Consider the following 27167-nt stretch of genomic DNA (forward strand, 5'->3'; position numbering starts at 1 on the left):
TTCACATGGCACTGCACAATACCCACATGGCAATACAAAATACAGTTGCTTAAGTTAACTTGCTGCATTCAGTTTTCTCTGACAAGTTGACATTCATTTCTTCCCCCAAAAGCACCAAGAAAATACTTTCAAGAAAAAGTAATTATAACCACAGAATTGAATAATGTACATCTATTCTCAAAGGCAAAAACTAGACTTGGTACAAGAGATTTTTTCAACTGTTCAGGTAGATAACTTTTTTCTATTTTTTAAAAAACTAATGTTTTAAAATACAGACCACTGTACTGGGAAAAACACCACAACATGTGGCGTCTCTGTTCCTCAGGCAGTGAGAAGTTCCTGGGGCAATGCTTACCCTGACTTGCCTTCCTTTGAAAGGGAGATCAATGGAGACATAAGAGTTTATGTGCAAATATACAAGTTGAGCAAAGGTGGAGACAGACAGCAAAGCACTTGTCTATAGCAACAAATCCCCCAAAGAGGGAGCTCTAGAAGTTACTTTTCAGAACTCAAAACTGCACATTCTTCATTAGATTACATTATTCTTGGAGCGGGGGTGGGGGTGGGGGAGAGTTACCTGACTCCATCAGAACCCTCAAGGAAGATAAGACAGGTCAGCTATTCAGGCCCATTAACCAAGCCATTTGCCTGAAAAAGGATGCAGCTGGCACACCTGGCCTCTGACTCCTGAGGATGTTAAGCCCTGTTAAAACTCTGCTGTCCAAACCCCCAAATTTAACACCAAGACATACAAATAGAGGATTGCCAAACTATTGAAGTTTTTTTAAAAAAAAAACCAAAAGGACTTATCCTTCAACAAACTCCAGTAGAACTTTAAACATTTTGCTATCTATAGAGTAATGACAAAATTATGTGCTTATGTGAGAAGATACTGTAAGCTTTAAAAAAAAGTTTTGGAGCAATAATAATAATAATAATAATAATAATAATAATAATAATAATAATTTATTATTTATACCCCGCCACTCTGGGCGGCTTCCATAGAATCCAAAAATACAGTAAAATATCACACGTTAAAAACTTCCCTGAACAGGGCTGCCTTAAGATGTCTTCTGAATGTCAGGTAGTTGTTTATCACTTTGACATCTGCTGGAAGGGCGTTCCACAGGGCGGGCGCCACTACCGAGAAGGCCCTCTGCCTGGTTCCCTGTAGCTTTGCTTCTCGCAATGAGGGAACCGCCAGAAGGCCCTCAGCGCTGGACCTCAGCGTCCGGGCAGAATAATGGGGGTGGAGACGCTCCTTCAGGTATACTGGACCGAGGCCGTTTAGGGCTTTAAAGGTCAGCACCAACACTTTGAATTGTGCTTGGAAACGTACTGGGAGCCAATGTAGGTCTTTCAAGACCGGTGTTATATGGTATCGGCGGCCGCCCCCAGTCACCAATCTAGCTGCCGCATTCTGGATTAGTTGTAGTTTTCGAGTCACCTTCAAAGGTAGAGCGCATTGCAGTAGTCCAAGTGGGAGATAACCAGAGCATGCACCACTCTGGCGAGACAGTCCGCAGGCAGATAGGGTCTCAGCCTACATACCAGATGGAGCTGGTAAACAGCTGCCCTGGACACAGATTTGACCTGTGCCTCCATGGACAGCTGTGAGTCCAAAATGACTCCCAGGCTGCGCACCTGGTCCTTCAGGGGCACAGTTACCCCATTCAGGACCAGGGAATCCTCCACACCCGCCCGCCTCCTGTCCCCCAAAAACAGTACTTCTGTCTTGTCAGGATTCAACCTCAATCCGTTAGCCGCCATCCATCCTCCAACCGCCTCCAGACACTCACACAGGACCTTCACCGCCCTCACTGGTTCTGATTTAAAAGAGAAGTAGAGCTGGGTATCATCCGCATACTGATGAACACCCAGCCCAAACCTCCTGATGATCTCTCCCAGCGGCTGCATGTAAATGTTGAAAAGCATGGGGGAGAGGACAGAACCCTGAGGCACCCCACAAGTGAGAGCCCAGGGGTCTGAACACTCATCCCCCACCACCACTTTCTGAACACGGCTCAGGAGGAAGGAGCGGAACCACTGTATGACAGTGCCCCCAGCTCCCAGCCCCTCAAGACGGTCCAAAAGGATGTTATGGTCGATGGTATCAAACGCCGCTGAGAGATCCAGCAGGACTAGGAAACAGCTCTCACCTTTGTCCCTAGCCCGCCGGAGATCATCAACCAGTGCGACCAAGGCAGTTTCAGTCCCATGATGAGGCCTGAATCCCGACTGGAAGGGATCCAAAAAGTTTTGGAGCAAGTTATTCTTACAAACAGGTCACATTCTGTATTTTACACAGTAGTGTATCGTACGGTCTTCTGTTTCCTGGTATGCAATAAAAAGGACTTATGGAAATTGGAACTGGGTAAGAACCTCAGTTAAGTTGGAACTTTGTGCTTGCTCCAAGGTGTGGGAGATAAGAAAAATAGATGATAGATAGATAGATAGATAGATAGATAGATAGATAGATAGATAGACAGACAGATATCCTCTGCTCACCAAGAAGGTGGTATCCACACAGTGGAAGCAGCATGGTTATTTATTATTGCTTAATTCCACAACAAGCAAGGTAATATGTACATTTTGCAAGGCCAACTGCACTCAGATGTAGCCAGCTCCTAGGACCCCTGAAATCTTGCACCTTACAAGCATTGGCAGAGCTATTAATTTGGGGATCTTTACTGGAAACAATTGTGTACTTGATCACAATGGGTTGTACCTAAGTCCTACTCAAGCAGACCCAATAAAGCTCCTGAACCTGAATTGGCCTAGGGCTTGCCAATCAGAAGGTCGGTGATTCGAATCCGCATGACGGGGTGAGCTTCCATTGCTCGGTCCCTGCTCCTGCCAACCTAGTAGTTCTAAAGCACGTCAAAGTGCAAGTAGATAAATAGGTACCACTCCGGCGGGAAGGTAAAGGGCGTTTCCGTGTGCTGCTCTGGTTCGCCAGAAGAGGCTTAGTCATGCTGGCCACATGACCCGGAAGCTGTACGCTGGCTCCCTCGGCCAGTAAAGCGAGATGAGCGCTGCAACCCCAGAGTCGTCCGCGACTGAACCTAATGGTCAGGCCAGGGGTCCCTTTACCTTTACCTTTATTAACTTCATTGGTCTACTCTAAGTAGCATTAGAAGGGTCTCTGCATACAGCCACAAGCTCATAACACTACTTTAATTTGCTCATATCCCTTCTGAAAGGGCAATGGGACCAGCTGTTATTTCAAAGCAAAATGAGTGTTTTTCTTGCTTTACATTTTCCAAGTTTGTTTTTCAGTGAATGAAATCAGAAATTAAAACTTTACCATGAACCTAACTGCTTCTTTGGAAATCCCATTTGTGTGAGAGTTTTTAAACCTATATTCTCCCCCCCCCCCCCGCCTTTCCTTTTTTAACCTACAGAATGTACCTGCTGCTGAAGTCAGGTTGTTTATTTTGGAAAACATCATTCTGAATCCAGCTTATGATATCTACCTACTTGTAGGAATGTCAGTGCAATATAAAGTTCAGAAAATAAGACAGGGGAAGATTACAGGTTTGTCTTTTTGTTTTTTCAAATGTTGATATTTTGTATTCAGCCATTCTCTGAGAAAGACTGGAATGCAGATCTACCTGACAGAAATGATTACCACCTTTTATGTGTATCTATAGACCTGTACATATCCTCATTTAAGTCAAGAAGGGTGAAACGGAGACTGTGAGTTGCAGTTCACTGAGCCAAATTTTGACGCGTCATTTTAATATGCCATCTGGCAGACATTTCCTCCAAACTCTTGTGACAGGAAGGAAGGTTTCAGTTAGGCTACATCATATCAACCTGAGTGTATTCCTACAAATACTATCCTCTGTGTGTGTCTATACAAAAGAACTCTCAGTAGTAGTATATGGATTCATACTTTTACCTGCTGCATAAACCAGTTTTAGTGAGTATAAGGTATTTCCTTCACTTGATTTGAGTTGCTGCTTCAATCCATTTTTCTTTTTATTTATCATAACAAATTTATTGATGACTCGATATTTTACACTGACAGGACTCCAAGGGTGACACCTTTATGCTCTCATTATTTCTTGTGTCTTCTTCCTATATGTACAGAATTAATAATGCCTTCCGATCAGTATGAACTGCAGCTTCAGAACAAAACACTCAGCCCTGGGGGAGATCCAGCCTGGGCTGTTGCCAAGTTGGATCAGGCAAAATCCAGAGTTACTGCATTGCAGCGGGGACAGACGAACGTTGTACTTTGCCACAAAAATATCCTTCTTGAATAGCGTCCTACTTGTTAGCCTTGAAGCTTGATGAAATTATAGATTTTGGCTCATGCAGCAGTTGGAGAACTAGCCACTATGACCTAGTTCGCATGTCGCGCTGGGTCAAACCTTGGATTAGCACGAATGCTGGAACATACAGGCTCCCAGATAGAAGCTCATAGCTGTGTCATGATGAACTAATTTAAGTTTTGGCTTAGCATGTGGTCTGAACCAAGGTTTGTGGCTAAGTGGTTAGTTCAATGTGGTGCCTTCCATAGTTCTAGTTACAGGTATCTGTAGAAGAAGAAGTATCTGAAGAAGTGTGCATGCACACAAAAGCTCATACCAGTAACAAACTTAGTTGGTCTCTAAGGTGCTACTGGAAGGAATTTTTTTTTATTTTGTTTTGTCAAGCTTGGTTCAAACATTGGCTTAGCTCAGTACTTAAAGCAGCATTGGGAACACGTAGGGGAGTATCTTGTGCTTCTGTACAGTTGTGGCAGAACCCTTTAAAAACATGGTAACTGAAACAAAAGCTCTGTGGTCTAGACTTTTTTGGGGGGGGGGTTCATGCATTGGTTGCTTCAAGACTGGATTACTGCAATGCATTCTGTGTGAGACGTTCCTTGCACTTGATTTGGGTGCTGCAGTTGCAGAATTCTGTAGCACCATTGCTGTCAGAAATGAGACCCTGATTTGTTACAGGGCCAAGTTCAAGATGTTACTGTTATTATATAAAAGCCTTTAACAGCTTGGGACCAGTTTACTTGTGAGATTTCCTTTCTCTGTATATGATATTTTAATATGGCAGCATTTCACTTTGGAATTTCTTGCCTGTCGGCATCAGGCAGGTGCCTTCACTATACTCTTTTCGGCACCTGCTAAATCCATTTTTGTTTAGGCAAGCCTATCCAGAAATGCAGAACGTTGACATATGCTTATCATTGATTATTATTTTTGAAGGTTTTAAAAAGTAGCATTTTTAGTGATGATTGTATTTGTTTTATTACAATCAAGTGATATATAAACTTTGCAAAATAAATAAATCTTTTTTTACAGTGGTTAGGCAAAATGCAACATAGTGTATGGAACCATACAATCTTAAGTTGTTGCAAGTTGAGTATCACTGTTCCCTCTCTGTTTGGTGTTTGTCTGCCTTAATTGCTATACAATGAAATGTAGTTCTACCTCCAGGAAATGCAGTTCATCTTGTGCCAAACATAAATATAATTATAAAAGGTATTAGTTTGATTCAGGTGGAACAGGAAACCATGATTCTCACTACAAGAGGAAGGCATGTAAAATGTCAGGCTTTTGCACTCACCACTCCCACTACGGCAGCTGTGAGAAGCATCTACTTACACTTTTGTCCATACTAGTCTGTTGCATCCAGACTCCAGGAACTGTTTATTAAAACTCTTGTTAGGAAGATTATGTGAGTATCAAGTCACCGGCTGCATTAACATATAATGCTAAACCATAGTTTAGTTTACAGGCATCCCCAACCTTTGGCCCTCCAGATGTTTTGGCCTACAACTTCCATCATGCCTAGCTAACAGGACCAGGGTCAGGGATGATGGGAATTGTAGTCCAAAACATCTGGAGGGCTGAAGGTTGGGGATGCCTGGTTTAATACTATGTGCATGTGCTATAGTGAGCTCATTTAAAGCACACAGAATGATTGAATTGCAGAGTTGGAAGCAACCCCAAGGGTCATCTAGTCCAACCCCCTGCAATGCAAGAATCTTTTTGCCCAACATGGGGCTCGAACCCATGACCATGACATTAAGAGTTTCATGTTCTACCAACTGAGCTATCCCATGAACTGCCTCTTCCTTCTCCTTGTCCTGTGCAGCCAGGAGGATTTCATTGAAGATTAGTTTCATTTTTATGAAGGGCAGCATATCATGTTCTATGCAGTGCTTTTTTCCTTAAAAAAAAATGTTTAGGGGTACTCTCATTTTGACTCAAGAAAATCGCTATTTTATAGTACAAATCAGGGGAAATAAATACAGTAAATCAGGGGAAATAAATACAGTAAATGGACAAAAGGCCACCATTGTAGCAATGGAACTGACGATTCACTGTGCTAGAGAACAAACTAAAAAAAATTAAATTTCTTCTCCTTTTTAGATTCACAAAATGTTTAGGGGTATGCGAACCCATGCGTTCCCCAAGAAAAAAGCACTGGTTCTATGAACTAGGAAACTGGTAAATTGCAAAGCAAACTAACTTCAGACTATGGGTTATGAAGCTGACTTGTTTATCTAATAAGAGTTTGACCCAGGAATCTGAGTTTACAACAAGGCATGGGTAGGCAGACTAAAGCCCGGGGGCCGGATCCGGCCTGATTGCCTTCTAGATCTGGCCCATGGACAGTCCGGGAATTGCTGCGTGGATCTGATTCTGATCGTTCAGGCTGCACCATTCTCCCCCCCCCCCCACATATACCACAGCAGCACCTCCTCCCTCCCTCCTTCTGGCTTCTCCCCGCCCTGCCTAGAGGAGGAAGGGGGCTGGGCTTTGTTGGTGCCAGCCGCTCTCGAGAGCCCTTTCGCACACCGCTCATCATTCCTCCGCCACCGCCACCAGCCCCTGCAACTCACAAGACACAGGAGCCACAGTTGGCTGAGCGCCCCTCTCAAATGACCGCCATTTAAAACAGCCCCACTCCGGAGCCCTTTTGCATGCCGCTCATCATCCCTCGTTCATTCCCCCCCCCAATATAGTCTGGCCCCTCACAAGGTCTGAGGGACAGTGGACCGGCCCCCTGCTAAAAAGAATTGCCAACCCCTGCAACAAGGCAACAAAGTGAAACTAAACTTCAACTAAGTATTTTGCATGGCTTCCTGGGAGGAAGAGGGATTCCTGAGCCCGATGCCTTGTTTAGGCTCACTGCAGCTCATGCATGCGGCATTAGATCACAGTGTAGTGTCATATGCAAACATAGCCCACTGTGTTCTTTATGATGCGTTATTCTCCTCTTTAGTTTCAGTTAAAGAAGAAATTGCTTGTAACTTACTGTATCTCTTGACCTTGACCAGTTTCCAAGCATTTCTATGAAAGGTGCTTCCAAATTGCCAAATGGCACCATTTATGTTGTAGACCCTGGATACTTAGGTGAGTACTAGATGTTCAATCAAATGAATCTGTCAGTTTTGTCTTGTTAACTTTGGGGAAAATAAATAACTTCTTTCTTCCAGCTATAATAACTTAATGTGTCCATTTATATTACAGTATGTTGATGTGTTTTTAATATAATTCATATCTGTGGGTGACTGGTGGGTGGCCTTTAAATTTGCATGGCCATAATTACAGCCTACTAGTTCAAATTTTCAAATATCTCATTTTCATTAGATTTGCAAATGTGTAGAATGGTTAAACATTGTGCTTATCATATGCAAAGCCATGAGCTTATGTGCCTCTTATTAATCTGTGGTTCCAAGCCCTTTCTCAAATGTCCTTTCCCTGTTTCCAAGCATTTTCTCTGGGCCACGGAAAGTACTCTTGCCGATTATCGTTGCTTGAAGCTCTTATGTTTCTAGCTATAATACACACACACACACACACACACACACACACACGATAGAGAGATAGATAGATTACAGTTACAGGGAACCAGGCAGAGGGCCTTCTCAGTAGTGGCACCCACCCTGTGGAACGCTCTCCCACCAGATGTCAAAGAGAACAACAACTACCAGACTTTTAGACGACATCTGAAGGCAGCCCTGTTTAGGGAAGCTTTTAAAGTTTAATAAATTATTGTATTTTAGTGTTCTGTTGGAAGCCGCCCACAGTGGCTGGGGAAACCTAGCCAGATAGGCGGGGTATAAATAAATGCATTATTATTATTATTATTATTATTATTATTATTATTATTATTATTGATAGATAGTTGCAGATCAGGGAACCCTTTGGGACTGACAAGTAAAGTAATAAATATTTACTTAATTATTTTTCTACAGTCACAGAATGTGATTGTTGCTTAATTTTTATTGTGTCAAACTCTAATGCCCTGGCTGAATATTAGAAGCCTCTTATCAACAAAATAAGAGTATTTTATTGAAAATATGATTCTGATAACCCTTTATCAAATATGTATTTCTGTACAGTATGATTTTCATTGCTTTTCTACTTTACAGGATTTTCAATTCATCCTGCTGATAGGTGGGTCTTGGAAACAGAGAGGCTCTATGAAATCACTGTTGATGTGTATGATAAATCAAGTAATAAGGTGCACTTATCGGATGTAAGTGAAATATGGGCATACATTTTCTCTTAAATGTGTTTGTGTGTGTGTATTCTTATTCAGGTGTTTAATATTTATGGGGAAATGAGCTCACTTCAGCCCAGTATGTGATAAGTGAGCAGCTTCAGCTTGAAGGAGGTCGTTTCTGTATACATAGGGTTTTCTCTATGGCAACTCAAGAATAGTCCTTTTCTGTGATGGCTCCCTATTTATGGAATGCTGTCCCCAGGGAGTCTCACCTGGTGCCTTCATTACATATCTTTAGGCATCAGGCAAAAAGGTTTCTCTTCAGCCAGCTGTTTGGCTGATTAACATTCCCAAAGTGTTGGGATGTTTTTGGTTTGTTTTTGTTTTGTATTGTATTTTCTATTCTCAGTTTGTATTTTTATGTTATTAACCACCCGGGGATCTTTGGATGGAGGGCTGTATACAAATTATTATTATTATTATTATTATTATTATTATTATTATTATTATTGGTTACCTTCAAGCTGATAGTGATCATGTATCACCTAAGGCGAGCATGAGTGGCTGGCATGCACATAGGCCTTGAGGGATAGGGCTAGCCCCATACATTCCCATTGACTCCTTCACATATTTGGTGCCCTCAGTACCCATGGGTACAGAATTCTGGAATCTGGCTATTGTCTAATGATATTTTAAGAAATTGCGGGATTTTGCTACCAGTTTAAATTAGGATTGAGGGAATGGGCTTCACTCTGGTGACTGAAAGCAGCAAAAAATGTTTTGAGCCTGCTGTCTCTTTTTTATCAAGTCAGGCTGCCATATTCTTTTACTTAGCCCTATTTGCATGTCGAGGTCCCCAGGCCACCCCTAAATAATTCACAATTCACACATAATTTTTGTTTAAGGTTTTTGGCATAATTTTGGCCACAACTTTATTAAAATACATAAATGTGAGTGGTTGATTAGGCATTGGTTCTGACTATCTGTCCCCCACCCCGGGACAGAACTGACTTCTGGATTCCAGTGAAAGCCAGTAAGGGAAAACAATATTGGGGCGAGCATGGGGCCGGGCACCAGACCTTCACCCCTCCCCGCATGCTCCCGGGGGCTTGTGCGGCCCACCCCCATTCAGGGCTATGGACGAAACAATGGCAAGCCCCTAGATTCCTTTAACAGAATTCCCATGCAGCAGCAGCATTGGAGGGGCAGGCACCGCCAATCCATACCCCTCCACCAATCAATTTTTTAACCAATGCCTAACCGCAGCCTTACAAGTTGTGACAATTTGCTACGCAATAGGCAAAAACCAAATGGCACCAGCCAATCAGCCAAATGGACAAAATTCCTAACAGGCCCCTGCCCCAAAAGCAGACGACCCCATGACAGGCATAGCAAGGTCAACGCAAATAGCCCTAAATTAGGGAGAGTGGGCGGGTGATCCGATGCACGCAGCAAAAGTGCCCAGTCAGTGCTGCGTGCCTTGCTTTATAACCTTTGGTCCATCCCCCTAAATGGCAACACCAAAATTTGCCCGGTAACCCAACCGCCCAATCACTACGGATGGTCATCCATACTGACCCGCCCAGCAACAGAGGGGTGGCTTGTCAGCCCCCACCGCAACCCGTGTTCTCTATGAAGGAGAACACGCTTTCTGTATCTCTGACAGCAGGCTGGCATGCTTAGATTAAGTCAGTTAGCTTTACCTGTATATGCCTGCCTACTATTAAAACACTAGAGCAGGGCAAGTAAAGCACCAAATATGAGTAGTAACATATGAAAACATTGGGTGGTTGGAACCATAACCAACATTAGGCAAACAACTCGGAGCGGACTCATAGAGGTTAATGGCGAGGGCTAACTTAGGTCTCTTAATTTCATTGAGTCTACTCGTGAGTAGAATTTAGCTGAGTAGAACAAAATTGGAAATACCATATATTGGTTTGGATCTGGAAATTTCTTGCATAAGCAGAAAAACTCTTCAATTTTCACAAGATAACCCTGCTAAATTGCTCTGATTTCCCTGTCCTGCAGCTGCTGCCACTTCCCATGCCCCAGCCCACAGCATTGCCAGAGACCCCCAGGATTGTGCAGAGGGCGCAGTGAACTATAGTCAGCCGAAGGTGTTAGGAAAGCCTTGCTTTGTGAATGAAGTTCAGCTCAATCTTTCCTAGATCTATTATAGTACTTCTGCGTCATATATTCATTTGTGTTTTATTCAGAGAACATCCTCTTATGTCCAAGTAATTACACTCATCCTTTTTAAATTTCAGAATCTCAGAATTGATATTTCCTGGCCAAAAGCATACTTCAAGGTTCTTCAGTCCTCTCCAAATGGTTCATATCATCATGTGAAAGCGATAAAGGAGGGACACACCATTATAAGTGCTTCTTTAACATCTGTTGTAGATCAGGTATGTCTGTTGCAAGAGGAACATTTTGTCTTGCATTTGTTTAAAGCTGAAGCCTTGAACCTGAATGGTATCTTAAGAGCAAATATGATACATTGAAGCTCAACAAAGTCAAGGGGGAGTGGGAATTAACTTGTTTTAATAGAAACGGAGGACTCCTTACAACTATAAGCACATCTATTTGAAAATAAGTTCCATTGATTTCAGTAGGATTTCATTTCAAGTAATTGTCTTCACAATCGCAAACTGACTACATATCCCTAAATACATTAATTTGAAGCAACTCAGTTGGACATTTTTGATCACTGGGGCTTTTTTCTAAGTAGTGTATTCAAGCAGTAAAGCTTTTTCTGAACTGTACTGTTTCATGCTATAGATATGAGTTGCTCAGCCATGATGAAAAAGCCCACTGTATACAAAAGAAAATAATGTGTTTGGGAGCAGACTAGGTTGCCTCTATTTGTTAACCTGACTCTTTTATATATGCTTGAAGTTAAGGGCTTTTCCTCTCCTACAGGGAGCAGTCAAACATCCTAGGCAGGACAGTCCGGTAAAACCTTTACCAAACAATTAAGTGGAATGTTTCAATTGGGCTTCAATAATTTCCAAAACATGAGGATAAGCCGTAGAGCTAACTTCCTATAGACTGGCCCCAATTTGCAAGTTTTGTAGCCCTTCCTGTGTCTTTTTGATTACTGAAGACAAATGGGGTAGGAAGGAACAGTCCTTCCTACTGTTGTTATATATATAACAATTTAAAATACTCATTTTACATCCTTACTATATCAATGACTTCGCTTCTTCTCTTTCCATGGTTCATTTTACATATCATAAATCCCTGCATATTTTACAAAAACTATACCATTCAGTATTCCATTATTGCATCCATCAAAACTTGTTTACACTGTTGGATTTATCTTAATGCTGCCAGCGTTTTCAGCTGTATACAATTATTTCCCATATATTCAATAAACGTTTTCCAGTCTTTTTTAAACATATGTTCTTCTTGTTCTCTTATTCTATATGTTAAGTCTGCAGGTTGTGCATATTTTGTCAATTTAAGTTGCCATTCTTCTTTAGTTGGGACATCGCTCATTTTCCATTTTGGGGCTAACAAAACACGGGCTGCAGTGGTAGCATACATAGATAACCTTTTCTGACACCTGGGAATATCAGTCTGAATTAGCCCCAACAGAAAGGACTCTGGTTTGGGGGGGGAAGTACCTTTAATCATTTTTTTTCAATAGTGTTGACAATGATTTCTTAACAATCTGGTCCCTGTTGGTCCTGAAGCTGCTGTAGAGGCAAGAGGCTTTTGAAGTTGCTCATAGAATGAGGGAGGCCTGGCAAGTTTCTTCAGTGTTCAGTTATATGCTTCGCTGGCACCAAGGAAAGGGCAGAGCTGTGAGGTTTTCTTCATACCTAGCCAACATGGGTATCAAAAGGAAATGTTATAATAATATACGGTAATTAAATCTGCAACATTCCTATAGACCACTGGTGACTGAGTCCCTGCTATCAGTCTGGATGTGCAAAGTACCCCAAGGATATAACACCATGCCAAAGTTTTGAGTGCCCCCATAACCAACACCATTGATTCCAGAATATCTTGTTAGCAACCTCCCACAGGAAATAAAGCAATGCTTCAGTGACTAATGAGAAGTTGCTGCTCAAGGCTGCAGATCTTGGCAGCCCTGGATAGTTGCAAGCTGATTTACTTGGGATAATTGTCTAGGGAATTGTTTCTTGACTTAGAATGTAATTGCCGGTATGGAGTTCAGAAAAACCCATTAATGGGAACAGATAAACAGCTTCTATTTTGAAATATACTTCTTTCTGGTTTAAAGTTTAGTGGATGTGGTCTTATCCAAGCGTGGAAAGTGATGCATAGTTTAATAAGGAGACTGACTTACTTTATAATGCTGTTGTAAGGATTACAACTAGGTCACATACGTGAATTTAAAAGTGCTATTAAAGTGTTTATACTAATGTAGTAGTAGTAGTAGTAGTAATAGTAGTAGTAGGAAATACTAAGTGGTTTTTTTCAGAATTAACATTATTGTGAGCAACGTGTCTTTGGTTAACAATAGTAATTGTTATATACTGTAGATTAGCCATTGCTTTTTGGGGTAACTGTAGAGCATATCCAACTGAGTTACTTAGAGTAGACCCAATGAAATCAATGGATGCAAGATTCATTAATTTCACTGAATCAACTCTGAATATAACTAAAGTTTTGATATTGGAAACAACCTTATGATCCTAACATTACTTGCTTGGAGTTAAAAGGAAGCCCCCAGAATGTAGTAAGGCCTTTGGACCAGAACCCATATCTTCAGGTTCTCAATATCATACATTTCTAATGCATATATGTTGACAAAAATGTGCTCTGCAACACAAATTAGAAGGCCACTCTCTGTATCAGCTTCTTGGCCCATGTATGTATTTTTATTACTACTATTAAAAGACACTACAGTACACCTTTCAGTAATATTCTCGGGGCAACTATAGATTAAAACAGTAAAACAGCTTAGCAAAATAGTAATCAGCACACAGCCTTTAAAGGGGGAAAATAAAGAGGTCTTTGCCTGGTGCTGAAAGTACATTAAATTGAGTGCCAGCTGAGATGGCCACCTATGTAACTTCAGAGACAGGAAGACATGGAGAAGTGCCTCCAGTGTATGTGATGATGCAGAAGTTCATGAACATGTCAGAGATGAAATAAGCATCCCTAAGTTCCCACCGGCATTTCATCTTTTTAAGATTCAGACAGACTTTGTCAAATAAACAAAGTTTAATTAGTGCATAATTTATTTTAATAGGATGGAGGTGTTCACACACTACCTGTTCCTGTACAGAATCAGCAAGAAGTAGACATTTATGTTCCCATTACTCTATCACCAAGCATTTTGACGTTTCCATGGCAGCCAAAAGCTGGAGCCTATCAGTACACAATAAAGGTAAGTGCTGAAAGCCATCTAAATGCAGAAAACAGTCCGCCTCGCTACTGGGTACTTGATGACTCTATTGTACGTTATTAACTTTTGAGGCTGCAACCCTCTTTCTATTAGAAAATGGAATTTCGTTACTCTTCTGCTGCAATTTAACACCTGCTGCTTCCAGAACTGCATTTTGTTTTATGGCACACTCTTATGATTAAGGAGCCTTCCTTTTAAAGTAGGTATGATTGCAGAACATAACCTGTGGTGGTAGAAAATAACAAATGGAAAACAAATAAAAATTCTTATGGTTTATGGCAGGTAGGTTCCATAAGTTAGGGGCTTTGTTGACTGCCGAGAAGATAGCCAGAGCAGCACTCGCACCGACATACTTCACTTCCTCTGTTTCATCCACCATTGCAATAACGTTGCTGTTGGGAGGCAAAGGCCACGGCTTTATTTATAGTAGATCTTCCAACCATGACTCTTCTTCTGCACTTTTCATGCTTTCTCAGTTTCCAGCGAATAAGGTTAACCAGAAGCATCTTTTCTTTGAACTTTCCTGGGAAAAACAAATTCTGTTACGCAAGCTTTTTTTTTGGTTTTGTTTACAGGTAACTCAGTTAAGGGTGTCAGAGCTCTTCAGATCTCTTACAAAGATTTTCGTCCTCTTTGTATGAGAAATGGTTTAACTTGAAAAGAGGCATCTATGTGAAGCACACTTTAGGAATAAATGCCAAGCTGTGTGAGTTTCTGACATGTAAAAATACAGAAGTCTTAGTTAAGCAATCTGATTTGAGAGAATGAAATTTAAGTTATGGGGGTGAATCTAGATTTTTGCTTCCGCAGGTAGGAGCATCTGTTGAACAGAACTCTACTCAATGGATGCTCCTGCTGGTGTGCGTGCGTAGTTTGTGCTTCTGTTAATTCAACCCCCTCCCCTACGAATGTGAGAGGTGATGCAGTGGGAACAGAATGTATTAGAACCCAATCCAACTCCAGAAGGGTATGGGAGATGTGTGGTGGTGATCATCCCCTATTTAGAAATGTTTGATTATTTGGGCAGTTTGACCTGTGAAAGTGAAATTATTTCCTGGGATTTTTAAATTTGTGTTTCTGCTTGGAATAATTCTAAACAAATTATTTATGATAATTTGAGAAACTCTCCTGCATGTGCAACCTCTCTGCATATGGAGAGTAATCTGACCAGTGGAGAAGATGAGTGGGAAGGAATTCTGCATGTGGAAGAGTGTGGGTAATTTACAGTGCCCTTATTGGGTTTTCTTTCCTCGTTGCCAGAATTTATAACGCATATCAGACTGCTATTGACGATATTCTACTTATGGCAGTGGGTTTTTTATAGAGCTGAAACAGATGGTATACATCTCTGATATGCATAGCATACAGAGCTATCCCGTTGCTTGATCTGTGAGGTCATACATCTCTCCATAGTTTACACGCTATAAAAACAGAGTACTGTAAATGCATCTTCTTGTTCAAGCCACAAACACAAAATGAAGATAAATGTGTGAAGATTTACCTAGCAGTTTTGATTTTAGGAAAGGACTTAGGGCTGATGACATGCATTTTACAGCTACTGAGTCCTTTGAAAGACTAAGGGTGTTGCAGGCCAAAGTATTCAGACCTTTGCATGAAGCATAGTGAAAACTGGCGCTCTTCATTGTTGTCAACGGCTGACTTCTGATGAATTTCGGAAGCAATGTATATACACAGCTAACCTCCCCTTAAGACTAAAAATAAAGACATGATGACAGCAAGAAATCAATTTTCTGTGCCCCCTTTTGCCATTAATTCTTTTCAGAAATTCCCATTGGTAGAAAAACACTTTCAGCAGTACACAGGTTAGCTGCACTGAGACTTGAAATCATTCAGTTGGCTGTCTCCGGCTTTCAGTAAAACGAAATTAATCGGAGTTCTTAAGAACATAGCAATGCTATATGCTGGGCCTCTTGTGTGCTGACTTGTGAAATGATATGCTGACTACTGGCACTATTAATCACTGAGGTATCTCTCGGTATCAAAAATTTTGCCGGCGATAGAGAACCAGAGGGAGAGAGGTGTCTGTGGCCATTATAACTATGAATGAAACATCTTTGTGTAAGGAAATAAGAGATTAAAATGCAGCAGAGTGTGGATCCCTGATGTTTCTAGTTCAGCAGAAGAGTGTTTCTCTCCATGAATGTCTGGCTAGCAGTTCTAGGCTAGGCTATTCTAATCTATTTGAGTAATTTGCAGAATGGGTAACTTAGAGGTATATATGAGAACAAGTAATAAAATGAATATATTTATTTTTTATGTTTTTTCATTTACCGTCTAGGCTCATGGTGGAAGTGGTAATTTTTCTTGGTCCTCATCTAACCAAAACATTGCTACAGTAACAGTCAAGGGAGTAATGACCACTGGAAATGAAATTGGTGTCAGTATTATACGTGCCAGTGACGTTCAGAATTCATTGCATTACGGGGAAATGAAGGCAAGTAATACTTATTTTGCTTTTCCTTCCAAGAAGGGTCTTATCAGAATCTGCAGAGAAGGCACACTGTGCTATCAGTCATGAAGCAGAAGAGTTCATGTCTCTTTCTGTGCCTAGGGAATTCTACTTGTGGGGCTTCAGAGCAGACAGGAAATGTTGAACATCCTTTTGCTTCTCTCACAAGAGGGTTTCCCTAGATGAATTATTTATGTTTGTTAAATACTGCAGAAGCAGCTTTTCATACATATGGAGTACGAGACAAGTGGGGAAAAGAGGATAAAATGCACAGGATGACTGAGGCATGCCCCCTCTTACTACTGGCTAATTTTCTTATTTTTAAAGAAAACTCTAGCACTTGGAGATTTAGGGAAGTTAAACAGGAAAAAGGTTTTTACAACAAAATTGGTAAAACAAAAGATGTGCCAGGAGGTAGAATCATTTCAAGAAATTGTTAACTAATGTTTATATAACAATTCAGTGGATGCTATGGATTTCTAAACAAGATGGCAAATACATACCATATTTTAATTCCGTAAACTACTTGCATAAGTTTTGCAGCTGAGGTCTTGATCCTTGAGTCCTGAGACAAGGTGGTACTTTGTCAGTTTCCCAGTCTTCTATAAATCTCGTTCCTGAGGCTCTTCTACTAGTATAGCAGACCAAGGGATCACCACAACCCTCCTAATGGGTTTGGAATTATTCCTCTCTCTTTCCGGAAGATCTGTTTCCTTCTTCCTGAAATGAGACCAAAGGAGAGTGTTTCCTCACAACTCTACTTCTCCTTTTTCAAATTCAGCTTCCCAGTTCTCACTTCTCTGTATACTCTTAAAAGACAATAGTCACTATCTTTTAAGTTCAGAGACTTCTTTCTCTGGCTATAGATACTTTCCTCAGGGTGCACTTTACACAAAGCTCAGAGGCTATTCTCCTATCCAGCTGAACACCAACTCCCAGCTGCTTTTCTTTTTCTCTCACAAAGTGCTGTCTCCACTCCCCTCTGGATAGCTGTACCTGCTGCCAACTCTGCAAGCTACACCACTCTGGGGAAATTTCACAGCACTGCATCACTAAATTCTGGTCTACCTGAGCTTTCCATCACAATGACCAACATTTTAATTTTGGTTCCTTTTTAAATTGCTAAAGGTGAATAATGCTGTCCTTTATCCATTGTCATCTGGCTAAATGCCAACACCCTACAGATGTAGAGAACCGCAGAAAGATTTGAAGACACGTGTTAAAACCTCCACTTCCTACAAACCTTGTAGAAAGATTGGATTGGTGAAATTCAGGTTCCAAGACACAAAATTGACTTACCTGAAATAGTATTTAGCCAGAAAAGGAAGAAGGAGGCTTCTAAAGAAGTTTTCCAAATTATCTGTTCTCCTCCCAAAGTGAAATTGCAAACATTTTAAACTCCTGGAGAGCCAATTTTCAGCTACAATTATATATAATGACTGATCCATAGTTCATGCAGATTTCTGCACACTCACCTGTCAAACAGATGGTTAACCACACTTCTCACCTGTTGTGATTCTGGATTTAATTTCCCCTCTTCCTCCTAGTTTTTCAAATAGATGATTGGCACCATCAGAGCTTACCATATTTAACAACTGTAAAGAGGTGCACGTGCAAACCTAATCTAGTATGAATAGGAATACATGCAGAGCCAGGTGCTGAATGTGTTGTATGTTTGGGAGGGGTAAATCTGGGTGATTGTGGACCCAGGCTAGTAAGCAGACAGGAACTAATTAGCAGGTACCAGGCCAATTGTTTCAGTCAAACAGTATAGCTGTAAACCAGAGAGAGAGAAAACTTTATACAGTACAAAGTTCCTAAAATGCCCATTCAAAAATACAGTAAGAAATGTCTGCCCCACCTTACTAAAAACTGAGAACTACAGTAGAGGCTAACTTAACAACCAATAGCCTGGGTAAATCATGTCTTGGTCTGGTGCCCCCAAACTGACAGTGATGGTGCCAGACACATATCCCTGTGGAGAGCATTCCACAGATGGAGAGCCCCACTGAAAAAGCCTGTTGTTTTGTAGCCACCTTCCAGACCTCCCTAGGAAGAGATACATGGAGAAGGTCCTCTGATGAAGATCTCTGAGTTTGAGCTGGTTCATGTGGAGAGAGGTGTTCCTTGAGGCATCTTTAGCCACGTAAGATTTCATAGGTGAAACCAGCACTTTGAATTGAGCTCAGAAACTAAACAGTAGCCAGTGCAATTGGGCCAGAATTGGTGTAATATGTTCAGACCTTCTGGTCCCAGTCCGTAATCTCACAGCTGAATTCTGTACTATTTGTAGTTTCTGAACTGGCTTCAAAGACATCCCCACATACACAATTGCACTGTCTTTAATAGCACAAGCAAAGCCCGACTTCTAAGATCAGCCAGGTATTATATGTGCCCAACCTGACTCTCTAGAGCCTGTGTACTTAAGAATATAGAGATACGTTTTCATTTGGACTACTGTGCTTATGTCAGATAGATGGTACCACCTGGACCAGTTATAATGCAACAACTAATGGAGAGGAATCTGGTTAAAGAGCCACTGCCTGCTATTTTAATCAAGAGCTATTGGAATCCTGCCAAGTTCACATTGCATGTTTGTTTTCTAAAAGCCCTTTTGCTAGGGTGCATTTTCCAGGAACATAGTGACTGTTTCAGAGCGAAAAGCCATTTACTAGACAATCACTCTTGGTATGAAAGTAATATGTGTTGCAGGAAATATATTTCTAAGCAAGTTTTGTTCAAAAGAACTGTTCTAGAAGTTGCATCTGCAGTGCCTATGGTATATGTAACCGCTTGTTTTCAATCTGTTTTAAGCAGTCTGTCTGCCCTTTCAAAAATAATTTAAATGGACATTAAACACAGCAGTTTAAATATTAAGTTGCAGTGTTATCCTGCTTGATAACCTACTACTAAAGTTAGATAGAGGTTTGTTATGCAGTCTTACACTGTGTGTATGTACCACACAATATCTCTGTCCCCAAAATGTCATTTTCCAGGAAATGATAGCTGCCTACATGAGGCTCAGAAATGAGATGTTTAGTTAAACCTTTACTTTGAGATTCATGATTCAAAGCGCAGAGCCATATGAGTGCACTTCATCTCATTTGAACTTGCAAGAACGAGCATTAAATGAAACAAGTGCCTTCAGTTTAACATTTTAACTGTCTCTGCTCAAGCTTTACATCTTGTGTTTGAAGCAAACATCTGCCTGCTGACCTTGATTATCAGGTTATGCAAGTAGTCTATACCTTTCATGAGGATTACATTTTTAACACCATGCCATATGGTCCACAATTTAACCTGAAGCATTAGACAGGTGGCTTAAAAAGTTAGACACACTGAATAAAAGCTTTGATCAAGCAGTTGTTATGAAATGTTGCTATCCATCTGTGATGATTTCTTGATGATAGCAAGGAATAAAATATAAACTTGGAATTTAAGCATCTGCTTCTCCCCACATTTGAGATAGCATTATAGAAAATATGTGACAGAAGTGAGCTGTCAATAAACACAACAGTCACATGCGTACTAAGCACGCGCCAAACCTGCTGTGCATTCACTCTGACTTAGTGTGATTGACCACAGTCCTGTTTATATTTACATGTCTGTAAGCTGTGTTTATTGAAATGGACAGAGCCTGCTGTAATAACATGTGGACTATTAATGCAACACAGGCATACAAAGGAGAATAGAAGAGGTTCTCTGACCACCTCCTAAGTCCAAGCACAGATAAAATCTAAGAAGTAGCATCTCTTTCCGAGTTCCCTTCTTTCCAAGTCATATTGAAGAAGGAGTGATGTCACCCCCCACAATCCAATCCCTAAAGGTCCACTCCCAGGGGACATTCAATTTAGCCAACCTGTTTTGGCTTGGAGAGAAAAGCTTCACCTGCCACAAGGTCCTATGCTTCCCTGGGATTCCCTAGGCTTCTGATACACATTTTGAGAGCCATGGTATTGGATGCCCTTTCGGAAGAGAGAGGACTCCTTGAAGAAGTGAGGGGGATCAGAGTAATACACTTACAGTGACTGCAGTGTTTATAAGGTGCTAAATTCCTATTCTACTATTATGGAGTGACATCTGCACATTCACGTTTGGACAATATGATGTTAAAATAAAATGTTCAAATGCATTTCAGTTTATCATTTCTATCTCCACGAAAGGATCTCAGCTTATCTGTTACCAGTAGCGTTGTCACTATCTCTTGCCCAATTCCTGAGCATTGAGCCAGAGATGAAATGAAGAAATTGAAATGAGTGGGAATTTCCCTTTTGGACGACAGGAATTCAGCTTGGTCACTTTCATTGTCAGCATGTTATAAAGAATAAGCCCCAAAGATTTAAATCTCCTTCGGAACAGTAGGCATTCAACAAAGGTTATATTAGTAAATACATTGTTGTGCTTGGCCATATGGTCAATACACAGATTTTAAGTTTTGAGAAAATATCAAACCTAGAGGTTCTTAAAGCTCATTGTGGTGAAACTCCCACGATTGCAAAAATCTAGAGCATGACAACTAACAAAAATGAATCTAGTCCTTAACTCAGATATAGCACCAAGTGCATTAGGGGAGAAAGGAAAGGTGCAATCAAGATCCTAAGGAGCTCTTTGCTTGCATTTAGATTTTCTAAGAAGGAACTACTGCCTCTGTTATTCTTGAATGAGGAATTAGATAAGTGTAGGTCCATTAGACAGATATTATTGAACCTTAAAGAAATAAAGTGTAATTTATAGGAAGTTAACAAAGAATGTCATGTCTTCCCTAGCAATTCCATAGTTACTGCTATGCCTCCTTAATACATAAACAAAACCATATTGAGGGACTTTGCCCATGTCTGCCTTTGGACCTCTCCCTAGGTCTCACTTTTTTGACTGTGTGTGGGCATAATGGATGTGAGCTGTGTAATCGGGTGTGTGTGTGAGAGAGAGAGATCTCTAAGAGTCTCAGGAGCTCTGCAAGGTATTTGTGTCATGCTTTGTTCTGATTATAACAAAGTTATTTGTCTGCAAGTCACGCATTTCAAATTAGAAGTTGGAAATTTTTGAGGTTAAAAGTGAAACTTTCAGATAGTTAAAAGTGGCTAAAAATAAGCAACTTCCTCTTGGCATTTCAAATTTTCCAGTTCAGGTTTTGTTCATTATCTCCATTCTGGCTGCTGTGTCTTACCTCATTATTGTTTCCTAGGTGTACGTGACAGAACCTAGTGGCATGGAGTTCACGCCGTGTCGAGTTGAAGCACGTGTGGGTGAAATCCTGGAGCTGCCTCTGAAGATTAATGGCTTAATGAATGAAGAAACCAGTCAGATGGTCACCCTGAGTGACTGTTCACATTTTGATTTAGTTGTCGAGGTTGAGAACCGTGGTGTATTCATTCCACTTCAAGGTAGCTTAAAAGGAATTACTTCATTTCAGTTTTTAGGATAGAGGAACAAATATGTAATCCACTTACTGGCATGCTAAGGATTCTTTTATCAATAGCAAATGCTTATGAATAACTAAGAGGTGTTATATAGATCAGGGGTTGAGAGTTTATTGCTTTCCCAGTTGTTACAATTCCCATCATTCCTCACCATTGGCTATGCTGGATGGGGCTGATGGAGTTGGAAGTCAGCAACCTCTGGAAGGATACAGGTTCCTGGTCCACTTTTGTTCTGTTTCATCCATTTGTAATAATAATAAAAGTTGGTAAAAAACAACAACAACACAACTGGTTACATAATAGGGATTGATTGTACAGGTGGCGCCCATTTTAGGCTTGTCCAATTGACATGCGATCACCAACGCATGGGTCCTTTTAGACCCAGAAGAAGGCAGAACAGGGGGTGGGTCATGCTTATACATTCTCTGTTGATGTGCACTGGGGCAAAAAATGGAACTCTTGCACAAAATGGTCACCCACCTTTCCTTCTCCCACCTTCCACCCCAAGACTTCTGCAGTGCTAGCAATACTGTTTTGATCTGCTGACTTTTCACTTCACTATTTGTATTACTTTATATGTGTTCTTGCTCTTGTAAACCGCCCTGAAAAATATTTAGATTATTCAGGGTGGTTTACTTATAAAAACAGCATGAATAAATTTGATTTTAAATTTACTTAAGTAATATTCACACTGCACATTTTTACTCTCCTTTGATTTCCTTAACAGGAAGACTAAAGCCAACTTCTGACTACTGCAGTGGGGTCATGGTAAAAGCTGAAGCCCACGGATATACAGCACTTGTTGTTAGTTACACCCATGAACATATCCACCTCAGTGCCAGTATTACAATAGCTGCCCATCTGCCACTAAAAGTAAGCCTTTAGTTTCCCCTTTTTCTTAGTCTTTTGATTCTTCTGTAAATACTTACTTGCAATACTGAGTGATTTGAGTGAAGTGTTATAGGATACAAAGGATTTATATCAAAATAAAATAGCTTCATTCCCGTATGCTTGGATCTCTGATGCTTTCTACCTTGAATAATCCTTATAAACTGTTTACGGGTTTCAGGAACTACAAAATGTCCAACCACTTATGGACATGTACCCTTGAGATGATAAGCCTGTTTCATTAATGACGCAGTAATAGCTAGATTGAATTAATCTAGAACTTTTTAGTATGTCTCAGTGGTCCAGAGCGCTAGCTGTCGCTTGCTTAAATAGGTATCACGTTAGCTTTAAAAGCAGATTTTTTGGGGGGGAGGGGTGGAGACAAAGTGGGGAAAAGAAGATTCAGAAAAGTCACTCGCATGGAGAAATTCCATGTTTGTAATGAGCTACAACTTTAGGGGGGTGGGATTAAACCAGCACTATGCTCTGAAATATTATGCTTGTAAGCAAAGATAGTGAGGCAATACAGGTTTTGTTCCAATATTCCACTGGTTTCTAATGTCACTTCATATTCAGACAGCACCCCAAAACAGCTTTAAGCTATGCTTAAATCATATGATAAAAAATTCCTGAACTTGGTAGAAAGTCGTTCAACATGAGAGATTATTTGATTTTTCACAGCTAAGTGTGCATTTAGTTAGGTTAGGTTTATTTATACTTAGAGTTGCTGTTTTAATTTTTATAGTAATTTTGGATACAGTTTTGAGGCTTCAATATTTCAGGAATTCCAAGCAGAGTATATAAACCTCATAGGTTAAACATGAAGATCAATGTGAGACAACAGTATGATGTGCTATTATTATATTATTTTCAGTATTTTGTAGTTTTGTACCAAATTCTAATCAGGGCTATTTTTTTCTTCTAGACTGTTGATCCCATTTCTGCTGCCCTAGTAACTTTGGGCTCCTCCAAAGATATAATATTTGAAGGGGGACCCCGACCATGGGTTCTAGAACCATCAAAGTTCTACAGGAACATCAGCGCTGAAGATTCAGACAATGTCGGTTTATCATTACTAGGGCCACCTACAACTAGGAATCCTTTCCAACATTGGATTAGAGCATCTTGCAGAGCCCTGGGGGAACAAGTGAGTAAGACAGATGGAGATGATAAATTTTGCTGGACTTTGAGACCACAAAAATATATATTGAATACATGTTCACTTGATGTGTTGTGAGACACTTTGGGCACAGTTTTGTGGGAAAGTGGCATACAAATAGATTGAAGGGGGGGAACCTGAGAGAAACAATTTTAGCTGACAGCTAAGATAATAAGGCTTCATAGAGTTGCATTCCATAAAGCAGGCATGTCCAACTCCCAAGAGACTGTGATCTACTCCCACTATAAATAAAAAAAAAACTGACCGTGAGCTACCCATTGAATCGACCAAAGCTGTTGAGCTTTTTTTTGGGGGGGGGGGTGCCAGAGTTAATAAAGTATAATACAAAACTTGAATGCATAAATTAGTTGCCGCTCTTTATATAGATTCTGATAAATCTAATATCACTCTTGAGAACTAAGCATTTTAAAATTAGGTTAACATCACAAGTGCTTTTTCACAGAACCCTTTTATGTCACAGAATGTGTTAAAAGCTTCAACAGCTAAGTTCAGTTGCTGAGTACAAGACCACTGCTTTTTTTTTTCAGAGGGCATTGAACAGTCATTGGTGTTTTTTTCCTCCTTAAACTATTTTCGGAGGTTCTGCAGATATAAATGGAGAACTGTAAGAATAGATAAGTGGCAAACTGTCTTGGGGTTATTGGACATCTGAACACTTTTCAAATATGTCATAAGTACAAATGGGGGGGGGGAGCAAAACAAACTCACCTAAGTCTCTCAGCAGTTCAATTTGCACTATTTGACTCTACAGTGGTACCTCGGGTTACATACGCTTCAGGTTACATACGCTTCAGGTTACAGACTCCGCTAACCCAGAAATATTGCTTCAGGTTAAGAACTTTGCTTCAGGATGAGAACAGAAATCGTGTGGCGGCAGTGGGAGGCCCCATTAGCTAAAGTGGTGCTTCAGGTTAAAAACAGTTTCAGGTTAAGTACGGAGCTCTGGAACGAATTAAGTACTTAACCCGAGGTACCACTGTATTAACTTTCTTTGAGTGTGCTCAATTTCACAAGTGTCGTAAGACTTTGATGCACCCCATAAAAGGATCTGAATTTGCATATTCATTTTGATGAAAGTCACCTACTGTCTATTATCAGGTACAGCCAGGTATGTTCATTAAAAATATTCATGTTCAGGTCAAGACAAAGAGAGGAAAAAATATAGAACCAGCAACACTTAGAAGGTTGTTCTCATAGTGTTCATATAATCTACAATGACTTGAAATGTGCTGTCAGTTGATATTCTTATAGGGTAAGAATATTGCTTTTGTCAGGAAAGAAAATGAAAAAGCCTTGAGCATTAAGAAATAAACTAACAACTCTTAAACTAGCCTTTGGTATATGTACGTACCAGTTACTTTGTACTTTCCTTTTCCTTGAAGAAAGAAAGCTCTGCCATCTGTTTCAAAATCTTAAAAGCTTGATTTTTGTTTTGCAGTGTTAAACTTGGTATGATAGCAATAATCAGTGAGAAGTTGTGCTTTGATAATGGGATGGAACTGTGTATGAAAATAAATGTCAAAATGATACATCTTTATCTGTCAGGAGTGCAGGTTATTACTGGAACATAAACTCATGTTGGCTTAATATTTCTTGCAAGAGAGAGAGAGCGCGAGAGAGAGAAGTGAGTTTGCTTTAGATTGTGTGACAACAAAATGCCTTCCTAACACAGCATTCATATTTTCTTTTCATTCATTTTCTCATTTTTGTGCAGGTAATTTCCTTAGTAATTGGAAACAAGCCCACGGTTACTAATCCCTTTCCAGCTGCTGAACCTGCTGTTCTGACGCTGATCTGTGCCAGCCCCTCCCGATTCACTTTGGCACCTTTATATGCAGAACATGAGATTGGTCTCTCCTGTCCTTTTCTTCATCAGAACAAGCAAGGGGTAAGAATGATAGTAAAATACCTATCTTTAACTAGTATTTAAGTACCCTTTAGACATTTAAGAAATGGCATAGGAACTGTTTTTCTATGGCCTCATCCCAACATGCTGCTTAAATGTTTAAATTCCTGCTAGCACACGGCTGGGGCCAATCATGTAGGCAACCTTTCAACACGCTTGAGAGACGACAGTTTCCCCTGTTTTTTCACAGAAATCTTCAAACATGTATTCAGTTGAAAAATATGATTGCATTACAATACACCATGGCTTGTCTTTCAATTCTACACAATTCCAAGGATAATTTTTCCTGTTTATAAACAAAATGATTTCTCTTCCAGGTCCCTGTCTCGAAATATCGCAATCCAGTACTGGAGATGGAGGTTTATGATCAACAGGGACGTAAATTTGACAATTTTAGTTCCCTTAATATTATCTGGGAATCAACAAAATATTCACTGGCCAGCATAGAAGCCGACATGCCAATGGAGCTGTTTTCGAAAAATCATGGAAATGGTCAGAACAAAATGCATGGTACGACTCCAGGACATTATGTATCATTTGTTTGTGTAAACTGGTTGAACTTGGTGGCATTAGTGCTAGATCAAAACACTTTGCTTTCTGTAGGGTGTTTTTTTCCTTCTTGGAATGGGTCTGATTCTTTTTGTTCACACTTTGATGAGAAAAATGCCATTTTAAAAAGTCCTGTTTTAAAGATACAATGAAATGAGGGAAAGAAGGTCAGTTACCTCCATGCTTCTGTATACTGACGCTTAACGAGGTAGTAAATGCTCCTTTTCCACTTTTGTCTTTCTTTTTTCCTTAGGATTGCAAACTGTTTTAGTTCACAATAAACCTGGAGCAGTGACTATATCTGCCACTGCGGCTGGATATCAACATCTTCATCTTGCTGCTGCAGAAGTGAATAAACCGGTAATGCAGTTTTATTCCAGCTTTTCCTACTCTGCCCTAATGAGGTATATTTGCTATAGCCAGTTTTTTTTAGTGCATTTATATAGCATTTTAGTAGCTTTAAAATATATTCATCATAATGCAGACAGTTATGGGCCTGACAGAACCACTTAAATACATTTTCCCAGCACCAGAAGTGCCATTGCTCCCCTTTTTCTTTTAGTACTATAATCAAATACTATGGAGTTCTGCATTTGTATACCTGATTTGATAACTGATTCTGCCTTGATGCAGAGCATCGAAGTCACTTATTACAGCTGCAGCTCTAAATGCCTCATCATATGTCCCACATGCTTTACTAATGCCTGGCTTGCACCCTAATCATCCTCTTCTAGATTAAGGGAGCATCCATTGTCAGCATCACTACATAGTACCAAGTAATCTCTAAGATCATACGGTATTAAGTTCCATCTCACAAAGAGAAGGAGTGGGAGTTAGGAGATTTGATTGAGAATGTAGAGCTAATGTGAGGAATTAATGAAGTCTAATTTTACTTCAGATCT

General features: G+C 40.3%; 1 protein-coding gene and 2 long non-coding RNA genes across 4 annotated transcripts in view; 1 reads left to right on the forward strand and 2 right to left on the reverse strand.

Annotated features, from left to right (window-relative positions):
• Positions 1–27167, forward strand: part of NUP210 (nucleoporin 210) — a 93561-nt gene that overhangs the window by 28701 nt on the left and 37693 nt on the right. For both annotated transcript variants that reach the window (XR_014545335.1, XM_083602896.1), the window contains exons 6-18: positions 3405–3537; positions 4096–4252; positions 7300–7370; positions 8393–8499; positions 10737–10877; positions 13697–13834; positions 16152–16307; positions 21508–21706; positions 22470–22615; positions 23556–23777; positions 25525–25698; positions 26034–26226; positions 26519–26625. Coding sequence is in view for 1 of the 2 variants with exons in the window: in XM_083602896.1 (XP_083459022.1) it covers positions 3405–3537; positions 4096–4252; positions 7300–7370; positions 8393–8499; positions 10737–10877; positions 13697–13834; positions 16152–16307; positions 21508–21706; positions 22470–22615; positions 23556–23777; positions 25525–25698; positions 26034–26226; positions 26519–26625 (1944 nt within the window). In the remaining variant the exon portion in view is untranslated. The remainder of the gene's footprint in view (positions 1–3404; positions 3538–4095; positions 4253–7299; positions 7371–8392; positions 8500–10736; positions 10878–13696; positions 13835–16151; positions 16308–21507; positions 21707–22469; positions 22616–23555; positions 23778–25524; positions 25699–26033; positions 26227–26518; positions 26626–27167) is intronic.
• Positions 11230–13804, reverse strand: LOC310757688. The gene is made up of 2 exons (XR_014545413.1): positions 13719–13804; positions 11230–12296 (listed from the first exon to the last, which is right to left on the reverse strand). It is a non-coding gene; the product is annotated as an uncharacterized lncRNA (long non-coding RNA).
• LOC310757678 lies at positions 16315–21566 on the reverse strand. Its single transcript, XR_014545400.1, has 3 exons — positions 21490–21566; positions 16826–18096; positions 16315–16500 (listed from the first exon to the last, which is right to left on the reverse strand). It is a non-coding gene; the product is annotated as an uncharacterized lncRNA (long non-coding RNA).

This window comes from Podarcis filfolensis (assembly GCF_964270895.1).
Source record: "Podarcis filfolensis genome assembly, chromosome: 2".
In the NCBI taxonomy this organism is placed as follows: Eukaryota; Metazoa; Chordata; class Lepidosauria; order Squamata; family Lacertidae; genus Podarcis; species Podarcis filfolensis.